The 15,780-nt window shown below is 52.6% G+C and overlaps 1 protein-coding gene across 3 annotated transcripts in view; it reads left to right on the forward strand.

Moving 5' to 3' along the window:
- The window catches only part of DENND3 (DENN domain containing 3), a 52,898-nt gene extending 38,185 nt beyond the window's left edge, over positions 1-14,713 (forward strand). For 2 of the 3 annotated variants that reach the window (XM_043483611.1, XM_043483613.1), the window contains 7 exons: positions 1,323-1,430; positions 3,168-3,307; positions 7,410-7,570; positions 8,786-8,919; positions 13,372-13,490; positions 13,572-13,709; positions 13,810-14,713. In XM_043483611.1, the coding sequence (XP_043339546.1) occupies positions 1,323-1,430; positions 3,168-3,307; positions 7,410-7,570; positions 8,786-8,919; positions 13,372-13,490; positions 13,572-13,709; positions 13,810-14,010 (1,001 nt within the window). In that variant the 3' untranslated portion in view covers positions 14,011-14,713. The remainder of the gene's footprint in view (positions 1-1,322; positions 1,431-3,167; positions 3,308-7,409; positions 7,571-8,785; positions 8,920-13,371; positions 13,491-13,571; positions 13,710-13,809) is intronic. The other variant, XM_043483612.1, reaches the window with a different exon arrangement.
- Positions 14,714-15,780: the final 1,067 nt, after the last annotated feature.

Genomic DNA, 15,780 nt, shown 5'->3' on the forward strand with positions numbered 1-15,780 from the left:
ACCACTCCATGCTCAAGCCTGATCTTTGTCAAGAGTTTGCAGGAAAGCCTTCTCACTCTGGACACCGCGTCCGCAGTCTCCACGGAGGGACCCAGCACGTGACACTCACCCTTGATCCCATCCTGCAGGGGCGGTCCCCCAAGCTCAGTGTCTCAGATCCCTGTTCCCAGTCAAGGACCGTTTGCCCTTGTGTGAAGCGTGATGAGGCAGCGATACGTGATCCCGGGCTTCAGTGATAGCTTGTGGTCCATTCGTGATGGAAGGTCTGAAAATGAAACTTTCTGAGGTTTGCACCTCATTCCTGGAGGGAGCCACTTGGCAGTCACTGGAGATATTTGTCATGTGTGTGTGTTATAGCCACGCTTTCCGGGAAACAAACTCACTCAGAAGGACAATGCAGATAGTGGAGTGCAGTTTATTACACCGGCGGGCCCAAGGCAGAGTCTCCTCTTAGCCAAGGACCCCGACCAGCATTTGTGAAAATCTTTTATACCCCATGTGTACGTGTCCAAACCCACCACCCCAGTCCCTTGATGCTTACAAAGGAAGGGTAAATACAATCCAGTCACAATAACCCCATCATTCACGTGTTATGTGTTTGTTCAAACAGTTAATAATCAATAAGCCCACAGTTACATTCCAACTAGTTAATAACCGATAAGCCCGTGCTTACATTCTGATAGATAGTGTCCAGAGGCAGGGGTGATTAGTGTCTGTTTTCTCTTAGGTGATGAGTAACCTGGATATGATCTTCAAGGTTCCCCTGTCCAGAGGGGGTCTTATCCTTCCATTGTCGTTCCCACAGGCACTAAGCAGAGAGTTCAGAGTCCACTGGAGAGGTGGCCGAGCACGATCAGCACAGACAGGCCTGAGATGGAGTCCAGGCCCTATGAATTCCTTCTTCATGTGTGTGGGGGGTAGGGGGCAGTCATTGTTACTGGCGTTGACCAGGTGAGGCCATGGATGCTGCTAAAGGTTTTGCAGTGCACAGACACCCACGCAGCCATGCCACTTGCCGGGGTGAGAAGCTGCTCGTGGGCTCGACTGATGGAGAAGTATTCAAAGTCTTCTCTCTGCTGGGCCATCCCTAACAGTTGAGTGTTGATCATTTACCTTGACAGCTGTGTTTAGATGCCAAGCAGTGTGAGACCTTGGCAGACACCCTCTGGCCAGAAACGCTTGGCTTTACTTATGTCCAGTTTAAAGAGAGATTCATCTTGGCAAATCCTGGCTCTACCCCAGGACTAATATCCTGAGGGAAGCAGAGTGTGCGAGAGTGTCCTGGAGTCTGGGGACCTGACCCCCACGTGTCTGCTTTTCAGTGCCCATGGCAGTTCCAAAGACAACCTCGGAAACCCTGAAACACAAGATCAACCCCTCAGCGGGGGAGACCGCCCCACAGGCCATCGATGTGCTGCTCTACACCCCAGGTGAGGCCCAACCCCGGCTGTGTCGCTGCTGGGTTTGTAGCTTTATTGACGTCTACTTGATTTACAGCGTTGTGTTCATTTTTGCTGTACGGCAAGGTGATCCAGTTAATGCACGTACACACATTTTTCTTCATGTTCTTTCCCGTTATGGTTTATCACGGGACATTGATTACGGCTCCCTGTTCTGTCCAGTTGGGCCATGCTGTCTGTGTCGCCACTGTTCTTCTCAACAGTCTGAGAGCTGAGACTTGTGCTCACAGTCAGCACTGCCGTGGAGGGGCAGCGGTAGGGTGAGGGTGGACAAGGCCCAGGTGGTTTTCTGCCGTTGGAGGCAGAACTCTGGGTGACCAGGGGCAGCTGCTCTGCGGACTCGGAGGCCACAAGGGCCGTGTGTGGCTGAGTCCCCATCCAGCCTCGCCATCCTCACGTCCAGCGGATGCAGCCCCTGCATGCACATCTTTGGTTGGGGCGAGCCTGTTGTCGCTGGGATGGGGTAACGGCCCCTCCTGAGATGAGGTGCACGTCTGATGACACAGCTGGCCGTTCCCCCCGAGTCAGGGACCAGGGGAGCGTTGGTCAAGCCCTCCGCGAATGCTGGGAGCCAAGGAGCCAGGCCCCGGGCACTGAGCCTGGCTTTGGAGCATCTCAGACTCTGGGGGACTACAGACTGCGTCTCAGTGGGCAGATCACCCCAACAGGGCCAGGAGACCAAGGCATGAATATCCCAGAAAGACTGGCAGATTCACACTTCCTGGACTAGGCCCGAGGAGGTGCTACAGAGCAGGGGTGGGGGAAAGACTGTCTCCATCGTAGGAGGTGCTGGGATGCTGTGGGTCCATGTGGGGAGATGGAGCCCAAGCACACCTCAGATCACACATGGCCATGGGCTCCAAGGATGGAGAGCTGAAAGGCAAAAGCAAACATAAGCGAGTGAAGCTTGGAGATGATAATACAGACAACAATCGTGATCCTAAGGTAAGGAAACGAGTCAGTCACAAGGCACGAGCCGTAAAGGAGCAGGTTGGTGACTTTGACCATATAAAGGAGTTTTAAAAGAAACTTTCAAGTGAGTGAAAGTGATAGTCGCAGACTTGGTAAGGATGTTCGTAAGAGGATAGACTCGACACGGGGTATTTGAAGTCGGTGGTATTTAAAGAGCGGCTACAAGTCAAGGAGAGTAAGAGCCTGATTCAGAAGCAGGCAGGAGGCGTAAACACTTCCCCATGGAGGAGATCCAGACACCCGACTAAAGCCATCAGCCTCGTGAGCGCCAGGGAAATGCAAACAAACCACAAGTGAAAAAACAAAACCTTCACGGTGTCAGAGTGGCCACGATGAGAAAGACTGATGGTGCGAAGTGTGGGTGGCCACGTGGGGACGGTGGGAGCCGGCTGTGCTCGGGGTGGGGGGGCGCGGCGGGGCGCGGCGGCCGCAGACCCTTCTGTCCCTGAGCCCCGTTCCCGCTGCCTGAAGCGCTGCCCGCAAGAGGATGCTCAGGCCTCCTGCCGTCCTGCCTGGTGGAGGGCTCTGTCTGTGTGCTTCTCTGGCTGAACCAGCCGGTCCGCGACTCTGAGCTCCAAGGGGCTTGGCGGTTCAGGCTGTGCTCACCTTTGGGGCCTGGGCACCCAGGGTGGCACCTGGCACTGAGCAGGACCTGAGTCTTGGCACGAATCACAAATCCCGAGCTGATGCAGCAGCGAGTTTTCTTTCAACACGTCGGGTTGCTTTCCTCTTCAGGGCATCTTGACCCAGCGGAAAAAGTGGAGGATGCTCACCCCAAATTATGGTGCGCGCTGAACGAGGGCAAGGTGATCGTGTTTGATGCTTCCTCCTGGACGATTCACCAGCACTGCTTTAGAGTGGGCACGTCTAGGCTGGTGAGTAAACGGTGTGCTCTTCAGAGTGGACAGTTTTCATCGGCTTCCGGGTCAGGCTGCGGTTTTGGAGAGCGAGCGTGTCCACCAGCACAGGCAGCGGATGCTTGGACTCCACGGCATCCTGCTTAGCTGGGGTTAGGGCTTTCATTTTTTTAAAAGCTTTATATTTTTGCTTGTTTATTTTTGGCTGTGCTGTGTCCTTGTTGCTGTGTGGGCTTTTCTGTAGTTGTGGTGAGCAGGGGCCCCTCTCCAGCCGCAGTGCTTCTCACTGCAGTGGCTTCTCTGGTTGCGGGAGCACGGTTCTAGAACGATTAGGCTTCAGTAGCTGTGATTCCCGGGCACCAGAGCACAGGTTCAGCAGTTGTGGCACAAGGGCCCAGCCGCTCCACAGCATGTGGGATCTTCCCGGATCCGGGATCGATCCCATGTCTCCTGCATTTGCAGGCAGAGTCTTTTATCACTGAGCCACCAGGGAAGCCTGGAGGGTTTTCACTTTTATCTCGAGCTTTTAAATTGAATGTAAACTTGTTCTGTCTTTCACTTAAATATTCTCATTTAAGTGAGCAGATAATGGCTTTAATCACCCCTGCACTCTGAAAACTATTATAAAACTGGATTTCAGTCCTGTGAAGGGCAGGGCAGTATTCTCACATTTACATTTCCAGTCACCAAAAGCGGACACTGGAATTATTTTAACATATTTGGGGTTGAGACTGAGAACCACTTAAATAAAATTTGCATGATATCATAGTTATTATCGTGTGGTTGAGAAACCTCAATTGTTTGAGTTTTTAGACTGATAACTTAGTCCACTTTGTTAAAAGAAAGTTCAGTTCAGTTCAGTTGCTCAGTTGAGTCCAACTCTTTGTGACCCCATGGACTGCAGCACACCAGGCTTCCTGGTCCATCACCAACTCCGGAGTTTACTCAAACTCATGTCCGTTGAGTTGGTGATACCATCCAACCATCTCATCCTCTGTTGTCCCCTTCTCCTCCCACCTTCAATCTTTCCCAGCATCAGGGTCTTTACAGATGAGTCAGTTCTTCACATCAGGTGGCCAAAGTATTGGAGCTTCAGCTTCAGCATCAGTCCTTCCAATGAATATTCAGGACTGATTTCCTTTAGGATGGACTGGTTGGATCTCCTTGCAGTCCAAGGGACTCTCAAGAATCTTCTCCAACACCACAGTTCAAAAATCATCAATTCTTCAGTGCTCAGCTTTCCTCACAGTCCAACTTTAACATCCATACATGACCACTGAAAAAACCATAGCCTTGACTAGATGGACCTTTGTTGACAAAGTAGCATCTCTGCTTTTTAATATGCTATCTAGGTTGGTCATAACTTTCCTTCCAAGGAGCAAGCGTCTTTTAATTTTGTGCAAAAACCACCTCACCCTACCCCCTAGAAACCCAGGATCAAGTGTTAGGTCTGTAGCCGTTAGTGCTGCCAGGATCAGCCCACTGGTTTTTGGAGGGCTCTCAAGGCCCCTCGTGGCTCTTTGAAAATCATTTGTTTCTGTGTGATGTCACCCTCATGCCCCAGGGCCTAACACAGCCACACCTGGAAGGGGCCTTGTGAATTCTGGCGTTTCCAGGAGAGGGGCGGTCGGTGCTGTCTTTCTGGTGGGGTTCGCGTGTCTTCAGCGACGCTACCCTGCTGTTCAAAAATGCTGTCACACCTCCTCTCTGGTGGGCTTCATCCTGTTCAAGACCCTCAGGGTACAAAAGAAGCCACTGTCCCAAGGGGTCTTACTAGGAAAATTTTCATGCCAACTCCTTTAACATGCAACAACTTTTTTTTTCCTGTGAAAAGCAAGGTGAAGTGAAGTTTGCATACTTAAGTGTTCAGCTTATATCCACTTTGATAGTCATGTTCCATCATCTAAAAGCAAGGGGACAATCTATGGCACGTTCTGTGCTTCCAAAACTGGGCTGAAACAGAAGCACTGTGATTCAAATCCATGTTGCCAAAGGGTGGGGATCATTCTTAAAGTTGCTAAAAACCATCCCCCTCCACATTCAAATAATGAGCTTCAGATGAGAAAGGAATGGGATCCAAGACACATTAGAGCAAAATATTTATAGAAGTCTAGTAACGCTTTAGATCAAACAAAAAACAAGAAGGAAAAATTAAGGACATCATTCTTACTCTAAAATTTAATTTTTTCCTGTTGCTTCTTAGTTACAAGCATTTCAAAGACTGTTTAATAACAGAATAACTTTAAAATGCTCCTGAAAATGAAATCAAATGGCTGCATTTTGTATCAATCTTTATTGATTGGCAGTTAGGCCAGGTAACATTTAATTAAAGCAGAAAGTTAACAAATTATGTGAAAATATCTTCCCACTAGTTTCACAGGAGCAGTTTGTATCATTTGACAAGGCAGAAAGTTGGGCAATTATCTCTAGAAAATGCTGCCTCCTCTGAAATTTGAAGTTCAAAGTGGTTTATCTGAGATATCCTTGGGCCACTAAAGAAAGACATTTAACTAAAATTATAATAATTCTTTGGTAGATGCCACAAAAGAAAGAGCTTTTTAAAATAATTAATTTTGAAATTAGCAAAGTAGCATCTTTCGAGAATACGTATTGGTAAAATCGAAACTATCAGTTTTTATAAGCTCTTTCATGTGGTAATGATAAGTAGAAGTAACCACCAGATAAGTAATGGTAACCACCAGATAAAGTAACAGTAACCACCATCGATAGTGATTTACTGTATTAGGTCTAGCCTCAGCCCCTCCAACATGATGTAACTGTTATTCTTGTATTTGAAAACCTGAGACATCTGTTAACAGTTTCAGTAAAATGTTGCTAGTGTCATGGATGAAGGCCGACACCAGCTCAGGAAATTTTTAGGGATGCAGTCGGGTTGGTTGAGATGTACCAGCAGACACACTTATGGTTCACACGTTTACGTGGCTTGTATAACTCTTCAGTGTTTTAGCCCTTAATTTCTAATTTTGGAAACTCTACAGATAATCACTGTTGTCGGTTCTTGCCATGCCAGAATCCCTGAGAGCTGTCTCCAGCTGCAGGAGCACTGGGAGTTTTGTTTGTTGCTAGTACTCTTTGGAAGGAAAGTTATGACCAACCTAGATAACATATTAAAAAGCAGAGACATTACTTTGCCAACAGAGGTCCATCTAGTCAAGGCTATGGTTTTTCCAGTGGTCATGTATGGATGTGAGAGTTGGACTGTGAAGAAAGCTGAGCGCCGAAAAATGGGTGCTTTTGAACTGTGGTGTTGGAGAAGACTCTTGAGAGTCCCTTGGACTGCAAGGAGATCCAACCAGTCCATCCTGAAGGAGATCAGTCCTGGGTGTTCATTGGAAGGACCGATGCTGAAGCTGAAACTCCAATACTTTGGCCACCTCATGCAAAGAGCTGACTCATTGGAAAAGACCCTGATGCTGGGAGGGATTGGGGGCAGGAGGAGAAGGGGGACGACAGAGGATGAGGTGGCTGGATGGCCTCACCGACTCGATGGATATGAGTTTGAGTAAACTCTGGGAGTTGGTGATGGACAGGGAGGCCTGGCGTGCTGCAGTTCATGGGGTCGCAAAGAGTCGGACATGACTGAGTGACTGAACTGAACTGAACTGAGTGTGCAGATTTGCCTCATCGCTCATTGATTTGTGGCCCCAGAACAAACACTAATGGAGCTTTCGTGGTTGTCCAGTTGTGCTCGTGGACAGGGCCTGGTAGCTGAGTGCACGTTTTATCCAAGGTCGGGCAAGGCGACTCTGCCTCTGGGGTCAGCTCAAACTGTGCACAGGTATCCTTTTCACGGCCTATTTAGTGCCACGTCTTTCACATTTTTGTGCTTTGTGTGTGTGTGATTTTGCTGTTTAAAATGCTGCCCTAGCGTAGAGCTGAAGAGCCTTATGGAGAAGGTGCAGACACAGTTCGGACCTGTGTTGTTCAAGGATCAAAGGTGTCCTTAAACAGAAATGCACATCAGTGATGACGTGTTGATCGCGTGACAGTGATGTGACCCGAGGCCAGCAGGAACCTGAGCCTGTGAGTTCCCGGGAGTGGCGGCTCGGCGCGGGACACACGGGCCGTTGACCGTGCTGCCGTCTCCTTGGCCCGACAGAACTGCATGGTGATGGCGGAGCAGAGCCAGGTGTGGGTCGGCTCGGAGGACTCGGTCATCTACATCATCAACATCCACAGCATGTCCTGCAACAAGCAGCTCACTGACCATCGCTCCAGCGTCACGGGCCTGGCTGTGCAGGACGGCGTGCAGGCGACCAGGTGCGGTGGGCTTCACTGGGTGGGGGGCCGCCTGGCTCGTGGGCGGGTCAGGGTCCCAGAGGGCAGGGTTCCAGTGGCTGGGCAGGGGGAGCGAAGCAGGTCTGGGAGGCGAGCCAGGGGACGTCCCTGCATGGCTCTGGTCATGCGTACAGAGAAATGGCCTGAGGACATGGTCAGAGAAGACCCCCTCCAGGGTGAGCATGGTGGGCACGCGGCGGGCCCTTGGCCTCCCTGCCCGTTCCCTGGCTCTGGGCTTGGCCCGCCGTCCTTGGCCTGTGGACGCATCACTGAAGTCCCCGTCTTCGCATGGGACCCCCGTGTGCCTCTGTCCAGCTGTGCACTTATCAGGACACTATTCAGTACTGGATTAGGGTCCACCCTGTTAGCGTCACTTCACTTCTCTGAAGACGCTGCTGTGAACTAAGGTGGCATTTGAAGTGCTGGAGGTTAAGGGCATCAACATATCTTTCTTCGGGACCGCAGTTCAACCCATCGGCTGTCGAACCTCACCTCATTCCTCACTGTCCTTACTTCATTAAGACGGTCAGGCCCTGAGGGCAGCCCCCGTCTGTTCCCTCACTGGGGCCTGGGCCTGGATCGGGGCCTGGCACACCGCAGGTGAGGGGTGGGGGGCGCTGAGCTCCCGGCAGAGCCCGCTTCCTGCTGTGGCCTGGAAGCAAGTGGGCACAAGTGGCCACGGCTCCTTTTTGGTTGCTCCCCTGGTGCCACCCCCACCTCCTGTGCCCCGAGGGCCAGGGGTGCCGGGTGTTCTCAGTCTGGGGGACTTGGGTCCTCAGTTGAAGGTGGCACGCCATCAGGAGATGCAGGGCACACAGCACTAGCTGAGCCCGCCCCCCCTGCAGCTGCCAGTCCCAGAGCCCCGCTGACCCTTGGCCTCGCGCGTGCGGGGGGTGCCGGGAGCACTTGTTTCTGGCCCCTTGCTGGGGGACGTAGATTTTAGTGAGTGGTTCTGCTCACAGTCCCTGATGGAGGGGGCGGCAACCCGCGGTGGGAGGTGCCGGGCTGGCGTGGGTACTGAGCGTACCCCACCACCCTGGTGTCCGCGGTGTCCCCTCCGGCGGGGCCTGGGTGCTGAGCCAGCTGGCAGCGTTGTTCCCTCTGGATGGAAGGGCCGTCTTTCCATCATCCGCGTCGTCACCACCATCGCGTGGTCCTCTCGGGCTGCAGTTAAGTGTGCACGTCTGTTCGCCCCAGCACCGTGTACTCATGCAGCACTGACGGGACGGTCCTGGCCTGGAACGCAAGCTCCCTGAGGGTGACCGGCAGGTTCCAGGTGCCCGGTGGAGGGCTCTCGGCGATCAGACTGCACGGCGGCCGCCTCTGGTGCTGTAAGTGCCCCGGCCCTGGCCCCTGCCCCCGCTAGGCCAGGAAGAGGCCAGGCCCTTTCCTCTGCCTCACATTCCAACTGGGGCTTCAGAACGCAGGTTCCTTCTTTGTGCTCCTGCTCCCCACATCCCTCCTGAGTGTGCGGCTGCCCGCTGCCCCACCCCCTGCCGTGCCCCTCCCCCTCCCGAGGCCCCTCCCCCTCCCGTGCCCCTCCTCTCCCCGCCCCCTCACATGCCCCCCCCCCCCAGCTGCCTCTCCCAGCCCCCCCCCCCCCCCCGCCATGGCCCCCCTCTCCCGGTGCTCCTCCCCCCTGCTCTCGCTGCGCCCCCGGGGGCCATGGCCGCTCCTCCCGCAGCCCCCTGGCCCCATCCTCTGTGTGCTGACGTGAGTGGTCCTAAGCCGGCACTTGGCCGAGCGGGGCGGGTTGTGATGGGGAGGTGCAGACGCCTGAGGCGTGGCTTCTGTATTCATGAGCATTACAGCGCAAAGGTGGCCTGCGCTTTGAAGGCTTCGCTAGCGTGTGCCAGATACCACGGACGATGGTCATGGATACTTTTTAAATCGAAGCATGTTTTACCTGTGATGAGATGCACAGTGTGTGTGTGGTTCGCTGTGTGTTGAAAGTGCACACCACATAACGCCTGACACGGCAGACACAAGGTTTCCCTCGGGGCCTGGCCCCGCTGTGCCCCTCTGCAGGGAAATGCCTGTTCTGAATTCTCCCTGGGTTTGTTCGCCTGGCTCCTGAACTGTCTGTAGATGGGCTCTGCAGCCTGCACTCTTTTCATCTGGCTCAGGACAGGCAACATGATGTTTTTAGGGTTCATCATCCACAGTGTTTGCGGAGCGACAGCACGATCGTTCCACTGTGTGGATGCTACAGCCTGGTTACTGGTTCCCCTGTGGGTGGACCTGGGTTAACCATGTTTCACCATCTGAGAAACTGTCATCTTTTCTGAAGCTGCCACATGGTTTTATGTCCCCACCAGTGGTACATGAGGCTTCTAGTTCCTCCCCGTCCTCACCAAACCTATCATCTATTTTTTATTGTAACTGTCCTGATGGGTGTGAAGTGGTATCTCACTGTGACTTTGGTTGCGTTTCCCCCGATGACTCATGGACTGTTTGCCATCTCTGTGTTTTCTTCAGAGACATGTCTATTCAGACCCTGTGCTCATAGGTCTTCTCACTTTCAAGGCGATTAATGACATGGCTGGGTGTAAACCTTTTTTTCCCCTCCATTTTCCCATCTGTACTTCTTTTGTTCCTCCCTTCCTGCTTCCTTTTGGGCTTTTTTTTTTTTCTTAAATATTCAATTTAATCTTCTTTATTGTCTCTCTAGTTCTTTGGGCTTTGTTCTACTTTTTAGCAACGGCACTAAGGATTTCAATATGCAACCTTAACTTCTCACTACATACCTTCAATAACTATTACACCACTTCATGTATAATGGACACAGTGCACAGTAGTAGAATTAATTTCATTTATCTTTCTTTCCCCTCCTATTGTTGTTAAATGCCATTGTGATAAACTTCATATTTTAGAAAATTTTGCCTAAGTACTCAATGGTCTTGCAAAGAAATTAAGAAAAGAATTTATTTTTGTCCATATATTTATCATTTCTGGTGACCTCCGTCCCTTCTTAAAATTCAGGTTTCTGCCTTGCATCACTGCCTCTTAGCCTTAGGATTTCCAATGACCTGTGTCTGCTGTAAACTCCAGGCTGACATGTAGTTTCCCGGCATGTTAGAAATGTCATTCCATTGTCTCGCAGCTCTTCTTGTTCCTGATGAGCAGTCGGCCGTCTTTCCCACTGTTCTGCTGAACAGAATGTGTCTGGGGTCAGTGGCTGCTTTTAAGGTCCTGTCTCTGGTTTGCATGAGCTGGGTGTGAAGGGCTTTGTGTTGATCTTGCTTGCGGTTAACTTTCTTGAATTGAGGGGGACCCCGGGAACTGTGCTGCTCACCGAGTTTCATTCTTCCCAAGACTATATCCTTCAGCTTTGGTTGGTCTCTGGTGACTGTCAGATATGTGTGTGTCCATTCATGGGTGCATTTGGGACTAAAAATCCCTGTTAAATATGGGGAGGGATATAACAGATTATAATGAGGGTAGATAACCTTGTTTTCCGGGTAGAATTCCTCATATTTTTCAAGTTAATGAGTATAGTAAGTAGTTTTCCTATTTAACAATGAGAAAAGCACAAGAGGAAAGCAGGGTTTCTTTGGGTAAAGAACAATCTTTCCTGTGAAGTGCTGTTCCAAGTCTTTAAGCAAGGATAACAAGCTAAAACCTTAGTCACTCAGCTGATGGGGTCTGTGGGCACTGAGGTATAGCCTAGAAGGATGTGAGTGTGGAGGGGCAGGGTGATGCCTCTGACTCCCCCACAGGCCCTTGGTGAGGTGAGCCTGGGGGTCCTGACTTCCCTCTCCAGTCTGGTCAGTGTTTCAGACCCTCTGTACCTTCCCCTAAGTCTGAGTCTGCTGCAGCACCACAAACTGCCCCCCAGCCCCAGGCCTGAGCGCCCCTCACAGGACGTGGCTCTAGCGGTTACTGGGAGGGAGCGGAGCTCATCCTGCTCCCCACGGTTGGAGGTGGGCACTGGGAGGCGCATGTGTGGTCCAGGCTGCGGCCTCTGTGTGTTCAGTGTCAGATCCGGGGTCGTCACAGACGACTGGTCACTTTGGGTTGGTTCCTGGCACCTCAATCTCTCTGCTTATCTGAAAAATAAGGTGGAAATGCCATCTCTCCCACTGGACAGCAGGCTGGCGGCTGGGAGATGCGAGAGGCAGAACATGGGCCTCGGAGCATCAGTGGCTGTGAGGGTCACTGACCGTTACCCCAGAAGGCGGCCCTGACGGGCTGGGCACCTTGAGGCCAGTGATCGTTCACCCACATCTGTGGCCCCACTCCTTGCTCTGTGTGCAGCAGGCCCCCTGCACGCTCACACAGGCTGGGTGGCTCTGAAATCCGCCTGCCGCCCTCTGCAGTGTTCGTGGGCAGTGCGCATGCTGGTCGGCACTAAGGAGGGGGTCCCTGGGGGCATTAGTGCCTCTTGGCAGGACCTCCTGCTGCCCAGGTATTCCTAACAAGTAGAAGCATCTGAAAGGACCTTCTTAATTAGGGCAAGTGGATGATGGCATCTCGGGATGAAAGCCTTCCTGGAGGGATGCTGGGGTTTCTATTAGGTCTCAGGCAGGAAGGAGAGGCTCTCCCCTCCTGTGACTGAGAACCCAGCTGAGCTCCCAAGTCCCGAGTATGGCCAAGGGTCATTTCTTGGTGGGCTTGGAGTCCAACCACCATGACAGGAAGCTGGAGCCCTTCTGGGGGGCTTGCACCTCCTCCCTCTGCAACCAGACGGTGCTGCCCGCGGGGCGGGGCTGCGTCCTCCTGTCCCTGTGGCTTCATGCAGGGTGGGAGGCGGAGGGAGCAGGCAATAAAAGCCCCGAGAGGACAGCCCTGTGGCTCCTCGCCTTATCTTGAACCTGACTCCGTCTCCCCTGGAAACCTGATCTGATGACCTCGCTGCTGGATAATTGTGGTGACTTGTAGCTCTCATGATGTGGAGACTTGGTTTGCTTGAGTGATTAATAGAAGCAGACAGAGAGGAGCTTTGACAGAGAGATGTGTCCCACAAGGCTGGGAACCATCACCTAGAGCTCTAATTTTTACCTATGGGGGTATCACATGGCCTGGCTGCAAATAACCATGGCAGGAAGGATTCCACCAGCTTCCTCGTCGGCAAAGATGGTACTAACCACCCAAGTGTCTCTGAGGGAAGATGTGAAAGCACCACATGGAGGTTCAGTTCAGTCACTCAGTCGTGTCGAACTCTTTGCGACCCCATGGACTGCAGCCCACCAGGCCTCCCTGTCCATCACCAACTCCTGGAGTTTACTCAAACTCATGTCCATCGAGTCAGTGATGCCATCCAACCATCTCATCCTCTGTCGTCCTCCCGCCTTCAATCTTTCCCAGCATCAGGTTCTTTTCCAATGAGTCAGTTCTTTGCATCAGGTGGCCAAAGTATTGGAGTTTCAGCTTCAGCATCAGTCCTTCCAATGAATATTCATGACTGATTTCCTTTAAGATGGACTGGTTGGATCTCCTTGCAGTCCAAGGGACTCTCAAGAGTCTTCTCCAACACCACAATTCAAAAGCATCAATTCTTCTGCGCTCAGCTTTCTTTATAGTCCAACTTTCACATCCATACATGACTACTGGAAAAACCATAGCTTTGACTAGATGGACCTTTGTCAGCAAAGTAATGTCTCTGCTTTTTAATATGCTATCTAGGCCTGTAACATGGAGGCTACAGTTAGAGTGTCTCACGCTGCACTCAGATGTGGGGAAGGGGCCGTGGCCTGCTGGTCACCCTGAGCCCCCATGGCCCTTTCATCCCTGCGCTTCACGTTCACTCTGCCCACCCCTCATCCTGCTCTTCGGTCCTGCAGGCACTGGAGACAGCATCCTGGTGGTGAACATGAATGGATCTCCTTGTCAAGAGCTGAAGATCGACGGGAGCTTTAAAGAGACAGGCACCTCCTTCCTGGGATTCCAGCTCATGCCCGAGGTACCCCAGCACATTGGGTTGGGCTGGCGCCCCCGAGCCGCGGGACTGCCGCCGCGCTTGCCCTGACCCGTTTCACTTTAGCAGGAGCAGCTCTGGGCGGCCTGCACCGGGTACCCCGACGTCTACGTCTGGAGCCTGCAGGACCTAGCCCAGCCCCCGCAGAGGATCCATCTCCAGGACTGCTCTGAGATCAACTGCATGATCAGGGTGAAGAAGCAGGTGAGAGGACATGGGCCTGGGGGTGCCCCTTGCTGCCTGACTGGGGGCCCCACGTGCCTCCCAGCTGGGCTACACATGTGATGCCCGCTTCTCCTGGCAGATCTGGGTGGGCGCCACGGGGCTGTCACAGGGGCGGCTGAAGGGGAAGATCTATGTGATGGACGCGGAGAGGAGGACGGTGGAGAAGGAGCTGGCGGCCCACACGGACACGGTGAAGACGCTGTGCTCCGCGGAGGACAGATACGTGCTGAGCGGCGCCGGCCGTGAAGAGGGGAAGATCGCCATCTGGAAGGTCGAGTGACTGAGGGGGCGTGTGCACTGCGAGCCAGGGACGCACCTTCTGACAGCTGCTGGCGCTTCCCGAGGGGAGGCGGTCCAAGCCGGCCGGGGCCATCTGCCCGGTGTCGGGGTGGGCCCACTGCAGGGCCTCCTGGGCTCTCTGACCGCTGGGCTCTCTGACCTCCTAGAGGTTAGCTGATGAAACTGGACCGTTTCCGGGGGTGGGGGGGGTGTTTCTCAGGCAGCCTCTGCCGAGAAGCCCTCCTGTGCTGTCTGGATGGTTCCAGGATCTACACCCTGGGCCAGCACCAGGCTAGCCAAGAGCTGTCGAGCTAAAGCACCCATGAGCTGCAGACTGCCAGTCTCTGGCCATGCTTTCCCACCCGCTTCCCTCACTCACTCGCCAGATACCAGGCGCCGGGCTTACAGGAGCCCGGTGCCGGTACACTGACCTCTTGTTTCCAGTAAAGCTCATGAGAAGGGCTGCTTCTAAATGACCACGTTGTGGTTGAGTAGGTTTGCACCTGCCCTTGCTGTCGCCTGTCAGAATAGGGGACAGAGCCTGCCCAGGGAGGGGACAGCACTGGGGTGAGGCTGTCTGCATGGGGCTGAGACAGGCTCTGTGTTTTTTCTTTTTAACAAATGCAGTGTTTTTTTTTTTTTTCATTTATTTTTATTGGTTGGAGGCTAATTACTTTACAATATTGTAGTGGTTTTTGTCATACATTGACATGAATCATGAGACAAGTGCTCAGGCCTGGTGCACTGGGAAGACCCAGGGGAATCAGGGGAATCGGGTGGAGAGGGAGATGGGAGGAGGGATCGGGATGGGGAATACATGTAAATCCATGGCTGATTCATGTCAATGTTTAACAAATGCAGTGTTTTTATAATGAAAAGAGACATTTTTTATACCAAAGATCAGCATTCTATCTAAAACAGCACAAACAAACCCTTACCGGACATGCGTGTCCATTTCCACTGCATCTGGATCCTGGCTGCACAGCGTGTAATGTATATGTAGACAGTGCCTTATTATTTAACTGAAGATAATCATACTAGCAAAAGGCCTTTTGTACAATTTTACTGTAACACTGAGCTTTCGTCCCTGTTTTGGCTTGGCTGCTGGGCAAAGAGGGAGCGCTGCGTCAGGGCCCCAGGCTGTCCCCCAGGGGGCCACAGCGCGTTACGCCACAGGAGGCTGGCTGCCACACCCTCTGTCCTGGGTCTGTGGAACCTGGCTGGACATCATGCCAGACCTCGTGAGCAAGTTCTCTGTCAGGTCCCCAGGACACAGCCAGGCTTCCGAGGTGTCTGCAGTGACTCCCAGTTGAGAGCTATAGCCTGGCCTCTGGCCGGGGCAGAACCTAAGCATTCTGGAAGGTCTGATCATGTTCTGGGATGTCCTGAGACTGTGGTACAGAGAAGAGCCAGGTGGCTGAATCCCCCCAGTCCGTCCTTCTGGGGAAGGTGTGTTCCCCTGACTTCTAGAGGGAAGACTGGTCTCCCAGCAGCAGAGGGCAGAAGGTGGAATTCTGCTTTTGTACACACATGAAAAACTAGAGTAAAAGCCCATCAGAAATCCACATAAATTATTGAATTCCCATCCACGTGCAACCAGGTATCTTCACCTCATCAGGAATAAATTCTCATGTGCTAACACTGCTGTCCAGTTTCTTTACTTTAGCCAGGGTTAACTTGTGGGGGCGTCTTTAAAATAGTACAGGACTGCTCAACATCACTGACTATCAGAGAAATGCAAATCAGAGGGACAGTGAGGTGGCACCTTGCA

Source organism: Cervus canadensis, chromosome 12 (assembly GCF_019320065.1).
Source record: "Cervus canadensis isolate Bull #8, Minnesota chromosome 12, ASM1932006v1, whole genome shotgun sequence".
NCBI classification, from domain to species: Eukaryota; Metazoa; Chordata; class Mammalia; order Artiodactyla; family Cervidae; genus Cervus; species Cervus canadensis.